The sequence below is a fragment of the Neodiprion fabricii genome, chromosome 4 (genome assembly GCF_021155785.1).
Source record: "Neodiprion fabricii isolate iyNeoFabr1 chromosome 4, iyNeoFabr1.1, whole genome shotgun sequence".
Classification (NCBI taxonomy): Eukaryota; Metazoa; Arthropoda; class Insecta; order Hymenoptera; family Diprionidae; genus Neodiprion; species Neodiprion fabricii.
Window position 1 is genome coordinate 31,712,937 of NC_060242.1, and position 22,807 is coordinate 31,735,743.

A 22,807-nucleotide genomic window follows, 5' to 3' on the forward strand; every position below is an offset into this window, starting at 1 on the left:
TTCTCGGCGCATGCTCGTTGACTCGTCCTTGTTGTTCAAAACCGACAATTATTCCTCCTCGCGGGCAACGATAACGACAATTTTGTTATTCGGATAAGGCATTCGTTTCAGATCCTAATCTCGTATCTATACGTATACATATACCTACGCACACGATAATGTCTTTATTCACTGATGCTTTCAACGTTCTCATAAATCACCGTTTCCCCTCGTCTTCTCTCATCACGTCAAAGTCATCCTGCTAATTCAATTCTCCCGATACAGGATATTGTATAGAACAATTGTAACAACTTTATTTGTACGATTTCACTGGGAAAAATCGATGAAATTCCATATTATGGGTACTTCATTGGTCGTTCGGATCTAGGCATGCGTGGCAGTCCTGGTCAGTGAACCAAATGAACTGCAAATCAGCCTGACGAATCGATTTTGCCATTGTAAGGGTACGCTAAGATGAGAAAAAAAAAATTCTTTAACGCGCATCAAACTTTTGGTAGAGCATCTCACATAGAATATCTTAGCCAAATATGAGTTCTTAATATTGATATTTAGAGGTATATGTTTTATTTTTTTCACTTTCGATTTAAATAACAGGTAAAAAAACTCAGAACATATTTGAACTTTTTTTTTCCGTAAAAGAACTTGACTTATAAGCTATCTAAACGTACACTTTTATAAAAGATATCACGCTCTATGAAAAAAAGTACTGAGATATAATTTTCCTAACTCTAACCGTTTAAGAAATATTCAAGATGACTCGATGTTTATAGGCGAATGTCTCTTAATCGGTTAGAGTTAGGCAAATTCTGTCTCCGTACTTTTTTATAAAGCCTGAAATTTCCTAAAAGAATCTGTACTTATAAGTCAAGCCGTTTAAGAGAAGAAAAAATTTTAAAAAATTCCCGATTTCTTTTACCTGTTATTTAAATGGAAAACGGAAAAAATAAAATATGCGCCACTGAGTATCAATATTAAGAGCTCATATTTGGCTGAGATATTCTATTTAAGATGCTCTGCCGGAATTTCGATGCACGTTTGAACGAAGAGTGGAATTTTTTTTTTGTTGTTGTTCGCACACCCTATCATAGTGAATTTTTATCTCCTCCTCTTTTCCACAACTCAAACTCGATAAGAACAGTGAACGAGACGTTGTTCCAGGTGAATAATAAGCACCAGGCGCGGGACTTGCAAAAACACAAGTACACCGCACCGAGTTACAAGTTAACCCAGAAACCCAGAGTAAAACTAGGTTCGCGAAGTAGTCGCGAGCAGCAAACACCCCGGAGCGATACTTGAGAAGATGCGGGCAGCGAACTCTTTGCCTGGAAAAGAACGGTCGCCGTTCTTGCGACGATGTTGACGATGATGCTCGACGAAACGGCTCTCCAACTCCGCCTGCATGCACCTATAACACGCGGTACATTTACCAGCGGAAAATTCTCACCGTTAAATTCTTCCACTCGTCCCGGTAATCGTTCTAGGTCCTAGTTCTGTCCTTCACGCTTTACAAGCGACTGCACAGAGGCTGGCATTCCCCCGGCCGAGATGAAATTTCACTGACAACAATAACGACCGCGAGCACATGAACCATTATAGGTGCTCCATAGAGCGGATAATGGCAATAATTACAATCTGCCGCGAAATCGAGCAGAGAAGTTCTTTGGTAAAGACCGTGGATCCTGGAGTGCAAGACGAGGATTTCAAGCCGAGGCAATTTACCGCCGCTTGCCTTATTCTTCTTTAATAATAAACACTGACGCGAGATTGGAATCGCACTTGGCACATCGTGCTTGTACACCGTACACGGTGTCGTTCTGCAGGGTGTCCCTGTCTGTGTATAAGTTTTCAGCTTTCATCGGTGACGTAACTTCCGCCCTACATGCCATGGGAAAAACTCTCGCGTAGAAGCCGGCCTGTGTCTTGTTATGTATTACATATACCTTTGTGGAAATCTGCCTACTGGATCGATCATCCGTGCAATATAAGTCTGACAAAAAAACTGCAATTACCTATTTCTAATTGTAAATTCGGACGGAGATTGTGTGCCCTCGGTTTATGATTTTTCCTGTATAATTTTGTGTGTTACGACGATAATTTCAACGCAGTGGATATTTTATTTTTACGTATTTCGAGGCACAGGATTGTTGCAAAAACATGTTTTGAAACGCGTTGTTCGGTCTCGTAGTTATGATTTTACAGGCGAGTTTACAGGAGAGGCAAAAAGTTGTTCCCCTCTTTAGATTTTACCTTCGTCTATCGAAGACGAGGCACTTTCGAATACTGGACTTGTTTTATTATGTGGTTTATAAATCGCCAACGTCGAGGTGTGCGAACGATTTTTATTTTCTCTCGTTGTTTTATGATCAAAAGACTTGGATTTAGTTTTAACACTGTAATTATTAATATATACAACGTCAGGCCTAAAGAGAAATAATATTCATGAGAAACGTGAGTGCAATTTATTTGCCACACAATAATTGGCGTTCCTTATAATCCTTACGCAACATAATTTTACTACCATGGCACACGTAATACATTACTATTTTAATAATATAATTTCTTTGCGAATAAATATTCTCCGCTATTAAAAAACTATTATTATTCAAATTCGAACACTTTTACGGAGTTGAATTTTCAAGTCAAACCATAAGTGTCGCATTTAACTCATCCTATGATTCGCGAGTAATTTATCAATAAATTCATGTTTAACGATTATACAGGTATAACTAAACGATATTCGTACCTGCAGTTCTACCGTATACAGACTAATATTCGCCTGCAGCATCTGCAAGTAAAGAAAAAAAAAAAAAAAAAACGCTGAAAAAACAGTTTTTTCACGATACTGTTCGTTACCATGAGAAGGAGAGAGGCTGTTTATCTGTCCGACAAACTTCGCGATGACCTCGTAGACTAGATGAAAAATCCGAAACCGACAAGACTTGGCATCCAAATGAAGGAGTATTGAAAGAAAAATTGCACGCCGTTTCCGAGATTATCGCGGGGTTTTATCGGACATACTGACAAGCCGACATTCTTCGAATTCCGGGGTTCAAAAACGTGAAGATGTCGTGAAATAAAAAAATTGATTTTCGACTGAAACCAATACTTGTCCGATTTCTGAAAAGTAAAAAAAACTCTTTCGTCTGGACAAAAGTAAGTAACCGACTCGGTTGTTTTTCATTTTCACTACTTTAGTTGATCTGCGGTTTTTATTGACATTTATAAACTAGCGCCGCTAATTGTAAGCTGATTTTTCTTCCGTATCGGTGTTCGTACTCGATCCTTGCACCGCTTCTTCGAATTTGAATTCCAGCTTTCGTACTATCTTGTTGTCGTATAACCTGAGAAGAAATGAATTAACACAGTCGCGACTGCAGAGAGCGGGCTTGAAATATTCATGAATGCATTCACCGCATAGGCCGGTGAATTGCACGCACCTAATTACCGCAGCAACGAAGCCATGCATCCTGGGAAAAAAGAACCATTTTCACGTGTGTGAAGATTCGTGCGAAGAAACCAGGAAAAACTATTTTTACCCCGTATACGTGTTATAGAACGGAATAATTAGATCGGACAGTTTACCGCAAGCTTGTTGAAAAATTCGCAGCTTTAATCTTAATGTTTAACATTTGCGAGGACGATTACGCAGATTAAAACTTCCATTCGGTTTAATAGAGTCGGCTTGCCAGCGTATAAAGTAGGTAATTAACTTCACGACGAGTAGTTTCTGATTACGATCTTCGTGGTCACTTTATCCGACAAACTGACAACTTGCAGAAGCGACGTTCGTTAGAAACACAAATTTATTGGATACATGGAACTCGGCGAGTCCAGTGACGTAATACAGCCCACAGTTGAATAAAAAATTCCTGCCTAACTTTAATAATTGGAGTCTCGGAGCTGGTATCATACGTACACAAATCATCGACTTTGGACAATCGTCGTTTCTCCGTATTTTCTTTTATCTTTTTTCGTTTCTGAGGTTGAAATAATCAACGAGCACCCTGATCCAACCAAGTTTCCGTACGAGACGCACGTCTTTGAGAAATGATATTACAAATTGGTTACCGAACCAATTTATGAAACTACACAAGCTGCAATATTTGTTACCTTTAGCTGACAGCGCGAAGTACTCTTTGTCGTACTGGGTATATCGGCTACGCCGAGTCCCGCTTAGCGACCTGTCGCGCTGAGTGATAATTTCGGAATGCTTCCTCGCGCCGAGTGCTCCGATTTTTCGTTTTATCGCTTCGATTGCCGGTGGCGCCCTCTGCGCTAGGGACAGATTTTTCGCGCATTTACCACATTTCGGTAGTGTACGTACGTAGTCTCATTCTTCCGACATATCCCATCAAGGCAACCCCGAACGTTCAATGCGAGTACTCGAGTGACGCAGGCATCTTTGCGTTCCGTCTTTCGGAACAGCCCGTTGCACGTTGCGTTCACTCCTTGTACCGTGCCTGGTAAAATTTTCATTTTCCGGGTTGCCTGGATTTATGATTGACTCGTTGATATAATAGTTACGTCCCACGGCCTGGGTCACGATACAGTTGACGACACTTTGAATACTCGGAAACCGTAGCTTCGGGGCAATTGAGCAATCCGCACAATACTTGGACCAATTTTATCAAATTGAAACAACCAGCTAGATACGAAATGGAAGGCTTCGTAATTGCTGGTGTACATGTAACGTAGAAAAAAAATGCAAATGCTTTAAGAACGTTGGCTGGCTAAATATCGATACTGCTTATTCATTTTATCACGGCACAGTCGTAAACTGACGGTGAGTATATACCAAATTATCATCTTCGTAAACTGCGAAGGTCTCTTCGGAAATTTAAAAAAAAAGGATACATCTCGTGTCGATGCTTCATTTCAAATTGCTGCAAATTGTTTAAAAAACTAGTAGATTCGTTTGATTTTACCTCACGATGGCTCGTGTTGTTACTCAGAAGATTATTTTTTACCGGATGGCTGTAAAGGATTTTCGTTCGTTTTTCAACAGTCAATTCAATATTGCTATTCGTTGATAATAATCAATATCAGCGCAATGGTGTAATATTGAATATTGATCGATACTAGATTGACGAAAAAAAATCTGCTTCAGTGACTTTGTAGAAAATAGTCCTCTGAATAAACGAAATCTTTATAGCTTGAAAAAATCACAATTTAATAATTAATATTCAAGTACGACTATCTCGTAATAAAACGATTAAAAAAAAAAAAACATGGATTTTTGGTAAACCAACCTCTTTATAATTCAAGGGCAGCGAGAAATTTGGCTCTATATGGGGAATTCCATGCGAACCCAACCAACTTCCGACTCCCACCATTTTTGATTTCAACTGCTCAATTATTTATAAATATTTAACCGTTGTATAAAATATCTGAAAAAATTCAGAGTACTGTTTCATAGTTCAGACAATCGCCGAAAACATGTTGAACAAAATCAAAAATGGCAGAGGTCAGAGATTGGTTGGATTCGCATGGAATTTCCCATATATAAACCTTTTTTCCGACGGGCTTCTATCACGTGCTATAATCACACGCGAGAATAGATTCTTGATCGATTCACCTTGCTACCTTTCGCTCGGCAGTTGTAAGAATCGCCTTGATCATCGGCGAGCTCGCGATGGCAAAGAATTCTACAAGGCTTATCCACGGTTGAATCGATTTGAGTATAATTTATATACAAGGTGTACGTTAAACCCACACATCGGCAAGGCTGCGAAGGTTTCTCCAGTGAAATGACCCACTGATTCTAAACTCTAGTTATATCAGGACGCTCTTTTTGCGACCAATTTGTTTGTTTCGTTTCTTTTTTCCATCATATTCGAAAATACTTCATCTTCAAGTTCGAGTTTCGCGTCTTCCGGTATCTCGTTTAATTCACGAAGAACCTCGCCGCCTCCGTCATCGTCATTGTCGCACAGAGTATATTAATAATCGTAGAGCCCGGAGCCGACGTCCTTGTCAAAGGTTGGGTAAGCGAGTTGGAGCAGAGAAGGTCCCCGTTTCTTTTCACGCGTGCAGGCAAACGTCGTTGTGCCACAATCCGTCATTTCTTTGCCCGTATCGCGTTACAAGAATTCAACAAACACCCGTTAACAGCTATACTGTCATGCCTGGCCATTGTCACCTTGTATTATTATCACAACCCAAGAATCACTGCGCGTATTCGAACAATACGTTATCGAACACCGCGACCTGCGGGGTGTTGAACGAGGATTATCCCTTCTTCGCCACTTCCTCTCCCTGCACCATATACTGACCTCGTTTTCGAACTGCACAGCAGATTGCGTGCTATTTGCATACCCAAACATTCGGTTAATAATTAATTGGAACTCTGCGTGAATAAATTTTATACGCCTATCAGGCAAAAGAAAGACGAAAAGAAATCGGCTCCTCGTTTATCTTTTTATGCGATTAAAGCCGCATTTCTTAGCCCGAAATATACAAAATAGAATCTGACTATTTTCAGCAGTGTTTCCCTGCTTTCTAAGCACGTTAAAATTGGATGATTTTTTTAACGCTAAGAGCCAATTGCATAACGGATCCGTTGTACGCAACGACGATTGGCGTCGTGTAAAGATGTGTGATTATCTGATATTTTGTTCATGTCAAGTCAGGCCGGGGTTTATAGCAACCGGCGAAGAGAGCTAGAGCTGTTCACGTATCCACGGCTCGACAACATATGTAACTATGGAATTGTTATGTAACACCGTACCATTCCGAGAGCTTTGTTTGCCGATCGGATCAGCTTACCTTGTGGCGTGTATACGATAATATTAAAGGTAGGCTCGCAGGTGCGTGTCTTAATATCACGGCTAACGAATAACAGTTAAGCTGAAGTAAATTATGAAAGGAACAACAACGATCACAACAATAACAATAATAACTGTACAACGTCGGGATGTCATTAACGTTCGTTACATATTTTTATATTCGGCAACGACATTGCACCCTGCATACCGAAGTGTTTATTGAATCACGATAATTATATGCGAGGGAAATATCATTAGAGCCAAATAAATCGTAATCTTCGGAGCGATTCGCAACAGAGAAATATCATGCGAATTCAATTATAACATGCATGAGCTTTCGTTTAGGTGAGGCGTTTGCATATTATCGTGCGATGCATAATGAGGGAACCTGTTTACCCGCCACTTAAGGCGGAAAAATTTTCAACAAGCCTTTCCACGAAAGGTGGGTATTGTATACTACGTAAATAATATTTCGATTTTCATTTAAAAATCTTCCGTCACGTCTTTGCGAGGTTATCCGTATTGGGTATTGTGGGTAAAAAAAAAAAAACACGAGCTGACTTAATTCAATCGAGGGAATCCGCCAAAATAATTGATCGAAATGGAGAAAAGAAACTGTAAGAAATGCGAATACCGATCCGGTTTCCGACCGTTAAAACATAAACCCACTGAGAATTATTCAAAGTCAGAATCGCTTACACGATGGCCTGTTAAAATTCTCCGGTGATCATATCTCTCGCAATTAGTAGCACGCGAGATCTATCATAAAGCAAGGAATAAATCCAGCGACGTTTGCTCGTGACAATCCACCGCTCAAAATAAATGATATCCTGCGAGCGCGTTTCAACCTGAAATTCTAATTAAAGCTGTCATTCGTTTCCTGTGCGATCAGAGGCGCTCTTTCCATTCCTTTTCAGAGCAAATCACAGAGTCGTAACGATGTAACAGCTCGCTAATTAATTCACAGGAGATCGCGAGTCCGTCTGTTACGCGACATACCTAGTTGCAAATATCAAAACCACGCCCGTGCATTAGAAAGGTGTTAATCTCGTCGCTCGTAGAATTGCGCGATCATACACGCATAATTTATACCAATGAATGAAACGGTTCGAATCTAAGGAAAAGGATAAAAAAGTGAATGACCTGCATCGATCTTCGCGCGATGGCCTGAAACCGGTGTGCATGACATAGACGTTTAGGTACTTATACAGACTTCCCGTTAACGTATACTATATAACTGTATTTAAGGAACCGGGTAGTCGCATGTAAAAAAGGAAGAGTCTGCGTTAAGGTAGAAGATGAATAAAATAAACAAAGGTACTGCAGCCACACCTGTACGCAACTTAGGAGAAGAATAAATTAGAATTGAATATAAGAAAAAGAAAACAAATACGAGGAAGAAAAAAATTTAACCAACAGCGGATGAAAACCTTGATTAATTTTTTCAATATACATAGTTGTTAAAGATATGCTCGAAACCTTGTCCATTCGGTGATCTCGCGTAAAAGTCAAGCCTGTTCTCCAGCACGGCTGTATTAAATTTATACTCTTGTAAAGGAATGTGCGTATTCGTGTTCGTATATCAAACACCACTTGATCATCGACGAGTTGATCCGATAAAAACGGATTTAGTTTATTTATTTCTCTTCTCACATACCGATCACGTATTATAATTGAAGCTCGGCTAATAACTATAGATATACTTCTACACAGGTCTTGTATATCTACTAACCGAGCAAGAACATCAATAGCAAAAAATGACGAAATAAGAAGGAAAAGAAAAAGAAAAGTTAAACGAAAAGGAGGCGATAAATTGAGCAGGTTAAATTCCTGCACAGCCTGTAGGCAGCTATTTGAAAGCCTTGATGATAAAATTGTAACGTATATGTACAGGACGGATCGTATTATAATCTGTCGAATACGGGGCGTCTGCGTTTGTGAGAATTCTTGTCAACTACAGCCTGTAAAAGCCTCGGCGAACTTAAACAGGTGAAATACGTGCAGCCTGCTATTCGTATAGCCATAATAATCGCTTGGTAATCGGCGCGGCTGCGAGTATAAATACGGTGTTATGACCCCGACCCGGGAGACGAACTTGGAACGAATTGCCAAGCTCATAGCTGACAGGCCAGCCGTGTGTGTTTTTCGCTGCCTGCGGCGGTAGGGTTACGAGCCATAAATGCGTAGAGTCGACATGTTTCTTCGAAGTGTGGATCGAGACGGGCGTACATGAAATGTACACGTTGCGCCATTAATGATCGGCGTAATCTGCACGAGCATCACGCTCCTCTCGTTGCATTGTCTTACGGTAAGCCGTCAAAGTTAGCGCTAGCCATGCAATTAGATTGGCCAACGTTCGTTTGGGCTGGACGTGTAGGTATCGTCGTTTGGACATGGATAAATAGGCCTCGCCATCTGAATCGAAGGTCGGGGGGACCCAAAAAAACATTTCGAAAATATACCGACAATAGTGTCGTTAGCCGCAATGATCGTGAACAGGAATGAGAAGACATCCCTTCTGTGTGACGGACATGAGTGTGAAAGCATTCAAGCTAAGACGTCGATGGTTTCGGAAAAGCTTTTACGATTAGAACGTTGGAAATTATCAAACTCTAATGTTTTTCATCTGATTCTAATGTTTTTTTTTAACTCATTTTACTCGCTGATAAGATCTCTTAGAAATTGTCCGAAAAAAATCAAGAATTCTTACATGATAGTATAGTGTGATCATTACTTGCGCAAATATATTTTTATCCACACTGAAGATAACTGTTTTTAAAAGTTTTTTCAGGCGATCTCGGAAATTTCTAGATTGTCAATGAAATAAGCCCAATAAACATTGAAATCGTATAAAGAACAGCAGAGTTTAATAGTTTTGAACGTTCTGATTATAAAACCTTCTTTCTATAATGTGCATAGTAGGTATCATCGGTTAGGATTTTGTTTCATTCGAGTTCACCATCATCGACGCAAAAAACATTCCTGTAGATTTTTGAACCGATTTTTGAATCTTTCCCTGTAACTTTGGATTCATTGTCAGAGGATATTTAGCCCTGATCCCTAGATCCGAGTGAATAATTTATAATACACATCTTCGTAAGAATATAAGGAAGAAAAATTGCAGTCTTTAACGATACGTGTTTCTTGACGCTGGTGGTCGGACCGCTTTTAAAATTACTAACCATTTACTTCCATATGTATGATGGTAAGATAGACGGAGTAACGTTTATTATAACACATATAGCCAAATTTAGTCAGAGACAACGTGAACTTTTGCTAGGCCATGGACAGACGACTTGAGGAGGTCGCGATAAAAAATAAAATTACTCTTTTAACCTCGTTCGTCGTTTTTAACCGCGGGATCGTTGAACTCCAAGTGATTAAAATATAGCCGCGGATTAAAAAATGAAATCTTACGTCTATATTACGTCTTTGGACCTTTTTGCGTTTGAAATGGCCCGATTTCTAAAAAACTTATATCACGCCTAAATATAAGTCCTTGTAAGTCTTTTGTAAGGATATTAATCATTTTTATATTGTTAATTAATTACACGAAGATCACGCCGGTTGTTTATTAGACCATTACTTCGCACATTCCTTGCGCTCAGCGTATGTGTAACAAACAATTACACGATTACACGTAATTGTATCTATCAACCGTGTGGTTACACACCCCGTTTTGGTAAACGTTCGTAAACACTTGTGTAACGCGGTTATATAACCAAACGCGGCGTAATCTGTCAATATATACAATTTTTGCCAACGATCGAATATCGCTCTTATACAATTATTAACTATCAATGCTATTGTACAAGGTACTGCCAATCCTCTGTCAAGTTCCTCAGGCAAAAAATAATGAATGGTGCTAATTTGTTAAGCGAAGCGAAACCTTGGAGAAAGAAAAATCGATAACTGCGATAACATTAAGTTACTTTTACTTGAGGCGATGAAAGATTTGCAATACATCTAAACCCGCAATGAAAAGTAACGTAAGAAAGAAACGAAAAATAAAAAGAAATAAGTCCTTGGAACACAAAATTTTGTAAGTCAAATTTTTCTAGTTTCGTTTTTCATCGTTTTATGCATAATAACAAATGTCCGCGGAAAAGATGTATTAAATATGTACTGACGTATGTATACACCGAACACTAGAGTATTTATCATACCTCTTCACTCAAAACTTGTATGTATGTGCAGAATTCAAAACAGATAATTTTATAATTCGTTGAAATATGACTTGCACATCTTTCAAAATGATGCACGATTTCTCTCTCATACGAGTTTTCTCGTACACATAGCGAGAAATGATCTCGATCTTAAGCCAATTCCGATCACAGTTTCAACGGTATCTTCTCCCCGCAATCGTACGTCACGTCGATTAACACGACGATTGTCATATAAATAACAAAAAAAGAAACGAAGAAACGAAAAATCAACGACGGTCCGCGCTCTTGTGTCGTCGATAGTTTTTATTTTCTTAAACTCATTACAAATCATAGCGCTCGTTTCAGGTTACGGTAACGCACAAGTTGTCTGTAATAATGCGTATATTATGTGTATAACTATACTCTGTTCTCCAATGACGTAGGTTTCACATCGACACCGTGATGCGACACGAGTTGTGCAAACGTTACGGCAATCTGGATTCCCCATTAAGAATTCTAGCCACGTAGGCATGTACATACAATAATTCGCGAGGTAACTCCGCTTGACAAACCTGCGCGCAAGTCGAACCTGGACTGAAAATGAAACTCACTTATACCCTTGACATAGGGCGAAAGTTCAACGCTTCGTCTTTCGCTCAGGTGAAAACAGGATGCAGGAGGGATTGAGGATTTCGGGAGGAAGATATCCGACTTTTGTCACGTAGCCGCACGCCTTTCATTTCTTTCATTCGTTTTCTGCCGCACGACAAGTCCACCCACCGAACTCTCGCTATAATATTTATCAATCTGCAGTTCGGATACTTTATTTGTCAAACATGTAATGTGTCTATTATGTTTTTTCTTGCTTTAAATCCACGTTTGTTTTCCTCGTTCCATTATTCCTTAATAAAGGAGCAGTAATAATTATTCACGACATGTTTACGAGGGCCATTATACCAATGTGTTCGTACCGTTCGGATTTCTACGCGACAACTTGACGGTTGTAGGGGAAAAAAAAAGAAGAGAAAAAAAGAGGGGGGGAACAAAAAATGTATGAATGTCAAGTGTCTTCGTAACTACGGGAAATTACAATATTTTATTAATCTGCCGGCTGAGGAATTACGTCAATGGTTTACACGTATTTAAGTATTATGTTACGAATGAACGAAGCAGAAAAATAAGAAGAAGATATTTAGAAGTCTGCTGTAAGTATAGAACTAGTTACGGAATAAATCCTCCATGAACGTGCCTATAAAGAAACTTGTTATATGAATTGATGATTTCCTGTACGGGCAAAAAATACAATCACAGAATATCACTTACTTTAATACGTAAGGAGACGTATAGTAATTATATAATCGATCGCTTGGAGATAAACTGCGGGCGAATCTCTATCAGCGCCATTACAATCGCAGCAATACACGCAGTGGAAAATATGTATAAGCCGCCAACGGATAATTCGCATTTTCCGCCTAATCACTGCGAAATAAAAGAATAAAAAAACCTACAGAGGTTTCAAGATGTGCACGTGAAAGACATTTCGTTTGCATCCCGAGCGTGCATCTTATACGTGTCATTAAATTTAATCGTCCCCTTTTAACCCTTTGAAAAATGGTCAGAAAAGTGCCTGATACTCTAGCCTTATAGTCGCTGTATTCGTTGATACATTAATATGCATGTACGCGTATACTGTACATAATATACATATACCTAGGCAATATATAGGATGCGAAGGTAGGTACAGAGTCGAAGAATCAAAGATCAAGGTGATTAGCACTGCTAGTCGCGTATGCGAAGGATCACGACAAAAACAGATCTTAGTCACTTAGTTTAGTGCGGAAAAAAAGAAGAGGTACAAAAAATCATACACCAGACGAAAATTTAAAATCTACCTTCTGTACGAATAACTTTCTTTCGTGGCAGGCTGAAATAAAAATCGTCGACAAAAAACACGTCTTAGCAGAATAAGATTCTCTTTCAAGCATGATCTGAAAGGTAATCCAAGTGCGGTAGCTTTTCATTGGAGACAATGAGAACAGTTTTATTTATTCGGAGTAATGAAACCTTACGGTATCCACACATGTTTCCATGGAGTTTTATTCAACTGGAAACAGCACTTCGCCTTAAAAAATTTATTTAACCGTATTATATGCTGGTGCAGGCCTCATTAATCTCAATTCCATGCTGATAAGTCAGACTGCGAATGAGAAACAGACAAGTGCTGAAATTGGTGAGCGTTGTATGAATAAAATTCACGTTTTAAAAAAATCATTTGACTCAAGTATTGCACCACAAATAACCAAACTAAAGAAAATCGAAACGAACTACGTGTACGTTTTTTTTCGTTCTCTTTTATATTCAAAATTGCGACTTTTAAAAAAACGGCCTGCTTCTCGCGTCTCTCGCGATAGAGACTTTTTCATTCCAATGTCACAATTATAAAACTTATCAACAAGAAGGAGATCATAAATAAATCCCCATCGCAAATCCTTAACCACGTATAAAGTTTGACTCGCCAACGAAAACGAGTACTATAAAAAAAACGAACACTCGTAACACTTCTGAAGTCAATTATAAATCTGAAATCTCATTATATTTATAAGGAATTAAAACCGCGAGTCTTAGCATCGTACGATCAGTTATTATTACAATATCCTTTTTTTCCTCCGAAAAAGCGCAAAGTGAACAGTAAAGATGAAAATAGAAGCGACTCGACGTACAAATTGTACCAACGATAATGGAAACTCTAAAATGTGAATGCAAATATTAAAAGAAAGCTGGAATGTTAGTTGAAGGCGAGGAGTTGTGTTCAATGACAAAGTGAGCAAAAGAACGAATTGAAAGTTTTGAAAATAACCGATCCCCAAGCTTTTTCCTCGGTTCTTTAAAAGGAGAAATATTTCATCTCGATGCTGGACTGTGCTTAACTACCAAATTTCTAACAGGTGTTTAACCCGCGATGCGAACCGGCATCGCCCACGCAGGTTCTTGGCATCAAGTGCGTGGCCCACGACATTGCTGACGAATAGATTAGAATTAAAAATAGAGCAATGTGGAAAGATGGAAAAAAGGACGGTTCAAAAACAATTCCAGACATCCTCCCGGAAAAAAATGGGAAAAACTCACAAGGAAGGTTGAGATAAATTAATGGCACATCTATTTTGGAAGATGAGAATCTTCGCGTAAAGGGAAGAAGAATCAGGAAAACGTGGGATTTACCCGAGGCTGAAACGAGTGAAATTACACGAAACCTGTATATACACAAAACTTAAACGCTGTACGTATCGTAAGCTTCCAAGAATCTTAATCGGGCTAATTTATCCAGTCTTGGAAATCAGCGTCAGGCAGTTAATTTGTGGCCTAAAATTTCGTCATTACAGGTTTTGAATTGAACAAATTTATTGAAAAGAAGAATATCGTATCTGTTGAATATATGAGAGTTTCAACAAATGTCAAGCTGGCATTCTAAACTCATGGACAATATATGATAATTACTTATCTCCCACGACGTTGATACGCGTGTCTGCATCTTTTAATTAAATTTCGTCAATTACACGAAATTGCACAAAAATAATTAAGGCCAGATCATACGGGCAATATTACGATGATTTGATATCGACTTTAAATGCAGATTTGCATAAAATTATCATCACGCCACAGCTATTGATTTAATTGACTTTCGTAATTATTCTTTTCGCTATACTTATGACGGCAGTACTGATCTATACTATAGACAGGTTTGTATGCATTTATTAAATTTGTTTTATGCACTAACACATTTATGATTTATACTTAGCAGCCCGTGGATCGATACAACCGAAGAGTTTTTATTACTTACCAGAATAAATTGAATTTTTCGAAACAAACATTCCTTCTGTCAGATTACCTATCGGTTATTAAAAATTGAGTTATTAACACCGATGTGATGTGTAATTGAATACGTGAAAAGTGAAGTTCACAGGTCTGAAGTCAATGTGATTTCACAAAATCGATATTATTTCAATAAATCGAGTGCAATAATTATATTTTATACAATTAATGTGCTTTTTTCACAATCAACACGAAACTTGAAGAGAAAGAGATAAATTTAATCTCATACCGGTTACGCAAAGTCCGAAAAATTAACAAATTTATGAAATCTCCTCAATACTTGAAATTGTACCCGTTACATCACTTATATAAGGTCATCAAAAATATTTCCCTTTCAAATATCGCGAATATTATAAATCGTGATGAATATGTCTCGCGGATTATTTTCTTGAGAGAATCCAGTTAGAAAAACTGAGTCCAAAAGAGTTTGTGGAGCCATTAAATTGCTCAAGATTTATCATCGATCGTTGGCATTTATTAAAATATGCTTGTGGAATTTCGGTTACGTCGTTGATCCAGATCAGCTTCGATGAATTTTATGACAACTTTTCTTTTGGTATATATTTTACTAACCCTGTTATATTTCCTATGCTATTCATGCGTAGAAAACTTTCAAATACCATTTTATTTACTTATATTATTTATACTTTATACTCATAGTCTTCACTTTTGTATTATATTTTGCTATATTCTTATAATTAACCCCTTCTGTTGTTGATGATTTTATATTTTACAATTTCTACTAACATTTCCAGGCACCAGGTTGATCATGCATATTATAACGTAGCTGGAATAGAACTTGAATTTCAAGAGCTCAATACTGATATTAAATCACATGTAATCTGAAGTTATTCGTAATTAGTCGTTCATTTTATAAGTATCCTGAAGCCTATAAATTATGCACAACTCCAAGTTTTGCCTTTATAGCCCCACAACTGCCCCGCAAATGGACTTACCGATCAATCTCGCCAAATACTACATCCAGTGTACCAATGATGGCCACAATATCTGCCAACATATGTTTCTTCCCAATCATATCTAGGGCAGCCAAGTGAGCAAAACCAGGCGCTTTGATCTTACAGCGATACGGTTTGCTGCCGCCATCGCTGACAAGATACACACCAAATTCTCCCTTTGGCGCTTCAATTGCTGTATAAGTAGCGCCAGGCGGTACCTGATAGCCCTGACTGAAGAGTTTGAAATGATGAATGAGTGCTTCCATGCTGGACTTCATTTCCGAGCGAGGTGGTGGAGCGATTTTCGCATCGTCAGTACGGATTTCACCTGGAGGCATCTGATTCAGACACTGATGAATGATTCTCAAAGACTGACGCATTTCTTCCACACGGCAGACATATCTAAAATGATATTTATGAAATTTTTAATAAAGCAGGAACACTTTCGGCCACTTGTACAGACTATATGTGCACATGATCTACTTAAAGTAAACAATGAATGAATTTTATACACTACAAACGATCTGAAATGGTATTCATAATTTCTTTCACCTATCAAAACAATCTCCGTTGGTTCCAATGGGGACATCAAAGTCGAGCAAATGGTAAGCATCGTATGGTTGGGATTTCCGTAGGTCCCATTTTATGCCCGAACCGCGTAACATAACACCACTGAATCCACAATTCAGTGCATCTTCATAGGATACTACACCTACGTCTTTAGTACGTGCTATCCAAATCCTATTCTCTGTAATAAGATCCTCGACTTCGTCCAAACGTTCCGCAAACTTATTAGCGAACTCATAGATGTCATCCATCAGACCCAATGGCATGTCCAATGAAACTCCACCTGGTCGAATGTAGGCTGCGTGCATTCGTGCACCACTCACTCGCTCATAAAATTCCATGAGTTTCTCACGCTCTTCAAATAGCCAGAACAATGGAGTCAGGCCTCCAACATCCAAAATATGAGTACCGACACCCATCATGTGATTCAATAGCCGCGTAATCTCGGCAAAGAGCACTGTTCGAATAAATTTTAATTACGCTTGAAAGTAGATTCCACAATTCGATAAACGTGTAATTAAATCTTCGCATATTGATTACCCACTTGAACTTGAGGGGACTCAGAACTCTTGAAGTCTTCAAACACGGTAGCCTGACTATTTGCGAAAATAATTTCGAATAATTCACGAGAAGTAAAGAGCTTACGCTTATAATGTGCTTTTTCATTTACTTTCAGTCAACTCTCTTTGTAGTACTGCGGGTCTTAACTTGAAAAGATTATGCTCGGAGATCAATGGATCCCGGTTTAAGCACAAATACATGCTTGCGGAGATAATTTGGTTCTGTTTACTGTGGATTTTGCCATAAGGAATTCATTAGAACGTATCACTCTTTTTGTAAAACTGCATTCCTCAGCTTCAAGAATACCTTCTGGTCCCCTGAACAAAAGCAAATTGGAAGATGAAGACTCACCGCGAATGTACTTAGCACGAATTGGAACATCGATGTTAAGCAATTTCTCAACAGCCAATGAGTAGCACTGTTCGTTGCACATCATCGAGACGTAATCGAGACGATCGAAATAGGGCAACGCCTGGGTGTAGGTTTTATATTCGATCAATTTCTCAGTTCCACGGTGCAGTAGTCCAATGTGCGGATCTGACCTTATAACAGTTTCGGCGTCAAGCTCGAGCACCAGACGTAGCACACCGTGAGCTGCCGGATGTTGCGGCCCAAAATTCAAAAACGAATTCTGAACAACCTGTTCACGAGGTGGCTCCAGTTCAATTCTATAATGCGTCGGATACTGCGACGTGTATTCATCCGGGTACATTACCGGACCATGAAACTGTTTTAGGTATTCCATATCGATACCAGATTGATGAGCATCTCGCTTTCGGCTGTGCAATAAGAATTAAGAAAATAATTACTTTCAAATTCACAACTATCGTCTGCAAAAATGAAATTGACAAAGATTCATACTGTATAGAATATTCATTCGAAAATTATTTAAAAAGGCTTTGGTTTATACAAACAAGGACGTAAATAAAGTGCTACTCTGCGTAATTTGTGCAATTATAAATAACAAATGTCTAATATTTCGCTAAAATGGGCGAAAATGAAGAGAATATGACAAAAATGAATTCACGTATCACGTACATACTCTGCATTGCAACAATAAAAAATATTATAAATTTGGGCACATTTATTCAAATAAATCTGCTCATTTTTACACAGGATATTCAACATATTACAGCATTAATCGGACGGAATAGGCCAACGTGTTTCTGGATTCACTGACGAAACGCGCTTAAGTAAGAAATGCGTGGAAACCAACCCTACTGAAAATGTTCATGTGTTAAATCATACAATGTTTTGAAATAATTCAATGTGTAATTTATCACATGATTTATCTTGTAAAATTTATAAAATATGTAAGAAATCACATAAGAAATTAAAAAATCACGAATCATCAGATACACTAGATCAAAATTCATATAGTTCACCATATAGTTGATTACATGGTGTTTGCTCTAGTGTTTCTGATGATTCGTGCTTCTCTAATTTATTATGTGATTTCTAATATATTTTATCGAATTTACAAAATGAATCATGTAATAAATTATACGCTGGATTCGTTCAAAACATTATATGATTTGACACATGAATATTTTCAGTACGGAAGCGATATGACAGTTTTTCATAGACCGATCATATTGTAAGTTGAATCGGAAATAACAAATGCCCGCGGGCTTACTTTCATTTGAATAGATGAATAATACGCTTTCGAACGTGGAAAAACATTTGCTTGTTTGGTTGATTGGTACCGATTGTCAAACATAGCGATATTATACGTAGCGTACGTAAGGTACAGGATTAAGCATCACATGTAGAGTTCAGTGGTAAGCATAAGTGGAAAGAGCGGACGGACAGAAAGAGAAAGAAAATCAAGCGACCGGTCTATCTCTGTTTGCGGCACATTTACGCATGCGTCAGAAGCATAAGCTGCTCTACATCAGCGCAGTAGCATACTGCGCATGCCCAGGAGAAAACGATAAATAAGACACGGTTTTTAAAGCTTCTAACTACGGGATTTCCCCAACAGGTAGCGCCACTTAACAGGTAATCTAACGTAAGTTACATCCACGTACAGCTTGAACCATTGGAAGTGTAGTGACGTTGATAGATAACCTTTTTAAAAATTAGGCAATAATATGGATGTGAAAAAAAAAATAACTTACCTAAAAAAATTGAGGCACGCCCCATTTTTCAGCAATCCTTTACCGCCAAGGGGGAATCCTGCTGATTTTCTTATAAAGGTCCCTAAAACCGTAGCAGTCATACTTCTTTTTTTTCTCTCTCGTTAATAACGAGCGCCTCGAGGGTGTGTACGAAGTACACTAAATTTATTTTCACCAAAGATTTCGGCTTTAACCTTTAGTTTGTGGTTCCTGTAGCAGCAAGATTTCAATTTTTCTTCAAGCACTTCAAGTGATCGACTGTACTAGTTCACCGATTCTTGGATCCTATTTCTGGTCTTCAGTAAAGATCGGAAAGATTATGACATACATGGATTAGATGAGCGCGAGTCCAGCTGGTATAATAACGGCTATTGGACTCGCGCGGCGATGTTTTCCGACGTCGAATCCCAGGCTATTCCGTAATCACCTGGTTAGGCGATAGCCGTTATCTTGACCAATGGGAAAACAGCTTTGAACCGGAAATCGTTTCTATTTCCGATGTATTGACATCTCACACTTCAAGATTTTACTACAGGATATTACGGATTGTAGTTTCACGTTAATTAATGATTACAATAAAAAATCGTTTCGCAGCCATTTTTTTTCGAAATACTGGACCACTAAATCCGATTTTAATTTGTTTAATAAGCCGTTTTGAATTAAATATGAACTCAAAGGACCATAAGAGTAAGGTTCTTTTTTCGTTGGATTTTATTAGTCTTAAAATTTTCCAAATACTTAAAGAAAACTTGGAATTCTCTAAGACGTCACTGGTAATATATTTATTCAATCGTTTAAAAACAACACTGTAAGATGTGAAGAGCATTTAGAGGGGCTAAACCCTGCAGCAAAAATAATCTTAATTCGTCTTCTTTTAAATATTTCACAGCGAGTTAATTTGTTTATACATAGGTAATTGCAAACGCGAGCTGTTCTGATTCAAAATATAAAATTTCGTCATTACTTGTAAGATCCAGATCTAATATCGGGTATTATTATTGAGAGAAGGCGCGTGAGAAATAATACGCCGTTAACATTTTAAATATACTTATAAAAACCTTACTATTGAGATTCCTCTAACTCTTTCTTCGCAATACTTGAATTCATTCAAGTACATAAATTAGATGCTTCACTGCTTCGATATTTCTATATGTCTATACACGACTGCCAGTTCAGTTAACTCATCGATCAATCTCGCCAAATACTACATCCAGTGTACCAATGATGGCCACAATATCTGCCAACATATGTTTTTTCCCGATCATATCTAGGGCAGCCAAGTGAGCAAAACCAGGCGCTTTGATCTTACAGCGATACGGTTTGCTGCCGCCATCACTGACAAGATACACACCAAATTCTCCCTTTGGCGCTTCAATTGCTGTATAAGTAGCGCCAGGCGGTACCTGGTAGCCCTGACTGAAGAGTTTGAAATGATGAATGAGTGCTTCCATGCTGGACTTCATTTCCGAGCGAGGTGGTGGAGCGATTTTCGCATCATCAGTACGGATTTCACCTGGAGGCATCTGATTCAAACACTGATGAATGATTCTTAGAGACTGACGCATTTCTTCCACACGGCAGAGATATCTAAAATGATATTTAGAAAATATAGCACAATACCACAAGTGAAATCAACAATACTTTTGGTCACTTTTACAGCTATATGTCACCTGATTCCACCAAACGATAAATGGAATTCAAACAATTCAAGAAAGTTTTCACATTGTGCTTGGTATTCTCTCTCACCTATCGTAACAATCTCCTTTGACTCCAATGGGAACATCAAAGTCAACCAAATGATAAGCGTCATACGGCTGCGACTTTCGTAGGTCCCATTTTATGCCAGAACCACGCAGCATGACACCACTAAATCCACAATTTAGTGCATCTTCATAGGAAACTACACCTACGTCTACGGTGCGTGCTACCCAGATTCTGTTCTCTGTCAAGAGATCTTCAACTTCATCACATCTTTCTGCAAACTTAGTAGCGAACTCATAGATGTCATCCATCAGACCCAATGGCATGTCCAATGCAACTCCACCTGGTCGAATATAGGCCGCGTGCATACGGGCACCACTAACACGCTCGTAAAATTCCATAAGTTTCTCACGCTCTTCGAACAGCCAGAAAAATGGAGTCAGGGCTCCGATATCCAACGCATGAGTACCAATACCCATAATATGATTTAGAATTCGGGTGATCTCAGCAAAAAGAACTGTTGGATAAAATTTTGAGTAGATGTAAAAGTTGACTATCTAATCTTCTAAAAATAAAATAGACACTAAAATGTTAAGTACCAAAGCTAGGATTGGAAAGACTACAGACTTTTCGAATCTTCAACATGTCAGATGTGGGTATTTGCAAGGACATTATCATTACGTTTATTGTTTAATTCTTTGCAAGTAATTAATTCATTAAAAAGAACAATTGGACACTGGGTTATGAGGGTTTTTTATTTCATCAACTTCTAGCTCTTTCTGCATTTGACAGATTTGGTAATTCCTACTCGTCACTTGGTCAAGACAAATTCAAAAAAGAAACTTACCACGAATGTACTTAGCGCGAATTGGAACATCGATGTTAAGCAATTTCTCAACAGCCAATGAGTAGCACTGTTCGTTGCACATCATCGAGACGTAATCGAGACGATCGAAATAGGGTAAAGCCTGGGTGTAGGTTTTATATTCGATCAATTTCTCAGTTCCACGGTGCAGCAGTCCAATGTGAGGATCAGATCTTATAACGGTTTCAGCGTCAAGTTCAAGCACCAGACGTAGCACACCGTGAGCTGCCGGATGTTGCGGCCCAAAATTCAAAAACGAATTCTGAATAACCTGTTCACGAGGTGGCTCCAGTTCAATTCTATAGGTCGTCGGATACTGCGACGTGTATTCATCCGGGTACATTACCGGACCATGGAACTGTTTTAGGTATTCCATATCGATACCAGATTGATGAGCATCTCGCTTTTGGCTGTGTTATCATAAAAATAACACGTAAATAATATTTCACCAGAAAATAATCAAATTTTGTGAATCATCCATTATTGAAACAAAAAATATTTTAACACTGCAAGGATTAGTCAGCAGGATAGTGAAATATTTTTATAGCCAATTTTATGAATGCTATAGGCATGGTTCAAGAACTTTAAACAGTCGGTCGATTAATTTTGCCTAAGTCTGTGGATTTTACCAATGTACATGTGGTTAATAACGCTAATAATCAATGGCATACAAAAGTCTTGTCTGCGACCGTCGAATGATATATACTAAATCCTTAAAAGTAATTGAAAACTTTAAGCAAATAAATAAAATATACTTAGATCAAGTGAAAATGTCACTTGATTCACATTTACAACTTGTCAATTCTTCATATCAATTTTTTATGTGTGAAACAAAATATCGAGACATCCAGATTCATTGTGTGAAATTATGGTTACATTGTGAAAAAGGTAAATGTAAAATAACCAAACACCATCCAGTTTGGCATGACGATTACTTGTGCTGGGGATTGATTCTCGTTTAGCCAATTATTGAGTAAACGACAATTGGATAGCATAAAAAAAAGTACGATGATCATAAATCGTATAGGTTATAACGACGTTACATAATTACCCGATTGGCATCTGGCAATAGCAACATTAGTCTAACGTAAAATCTTACTCGATAAAATAGAGGCCAGCTCCATTTTTCAGCAAGCCTTTTCCCACGAGAGGAAATCCTGCAGATTTTCTCAGGACGGTGCCCAGAACCGCAGCGGCCATGTTTACCCACGTCCTGTACCTGTCTGCAGCTGTCTGCAGTCTGCTGCGCAAGTTGACA

The 22,807-nt window shown here is 38.4% G+C and overlaps 2 protein-coding genes across 2 annotated transcripts; both read right to left on the reverse strand.

Annotated features, from left to right (window-relative positions):
* Positions 1-11,234: 11,234 nt before the first annotated feature.
* LOC124179540 (NADH-ubiquinone oxidoreductase 49 kDa subunit-like) lies at positions 11,235-19,606 on the reverse strand. Its single transcript, XM_046564053.1, has 4 exons — positions 18,984-19,606; positions 17,215-17,642; positions 16,288-16,759; positions 11,235-16,137 (listed from the first exon to the last, which is right to left on the reverse strand). Exons 1-4 carry the CDS (start codon positions 19,082-19,084, stop codon positions 15,732-15,734), a joined length of 1,407 nt encoding a protein of 468 aa, XP_046420009.1. The 5' UTR covers positions 19,085-19,606; the 3' UTR covers positions 11,235-15,731.
* A 144-nt stretch (positions 19,607-19,750) lies between these two features.
* Positions 19,751-22,806, reverse strand: LOC124179539 (NADH-ubiquinone oxidoreductase 49 kDa subunit-like). The gene is made up of 4 exons (XM_046564052.1): positions 22,649-22,806; positions 21,532-21,959; positions 20,730-21,201; positions 19,751-20,570 (listed from the first exon to the last, which is right to left on the reverse strand). The coding sequence occupies exons 1-4, from the start codon at positions 22,747-22,749 to the stop codon at positions 20,165-20,167; spliced, it is 1,407 nt and encodes a 468-aa protein (XP_046420008.1). The 5' UTR covers positions 22,750-22,806; the 3' UTR covers positions 19,751-20,164.
* Position 22,807: the final 1 nt, after the last annotated feature.

Coding starts and splice junctions, on each gene's coding strand:
- LOC124179540 (XM_046564053.1), bottom strand. CDS start 19,084: ATGACTGCTACGGTTTTAGGGACCTTTATAAGAAAATCAGCAGGATTC. Junction 17,643..18,983: donor GCGTGCCTCAATTTTTTTAG/GTAAGTTATTTT, acceptor CTTATTGCACAG/CCGAAAGCGAGATGCTCATC. Junction 16,760..17,214: donor TCGTGCTAAGTACATTCGCG/GTGAGTCTTCAT, acceptor TTATTCGAACAG/TGCTCTTTGCCGAGATTACG.
- LOC124179539 (XM_046564052.1), bottom strand. CDS start 22,749: ATGGCCGCTGCGGTTCTGGGCACCGTCCTGAGAAAATCTGCAGGATTT. Junction 21,960..22,648: donor GCTGGCCTCTATTTTATCGA/GTAAGATTTTAC, acceptor ATGATAACACAG/CCAAAAGCGAGATGCTCATC. Junction 20,571..20,729: donor AAAGGAGATTGTTACGATAG/GTGAGAGAGAAT, acceptor ATATCATTTTAG/ATATCTCTGCCGTGTGGAAG.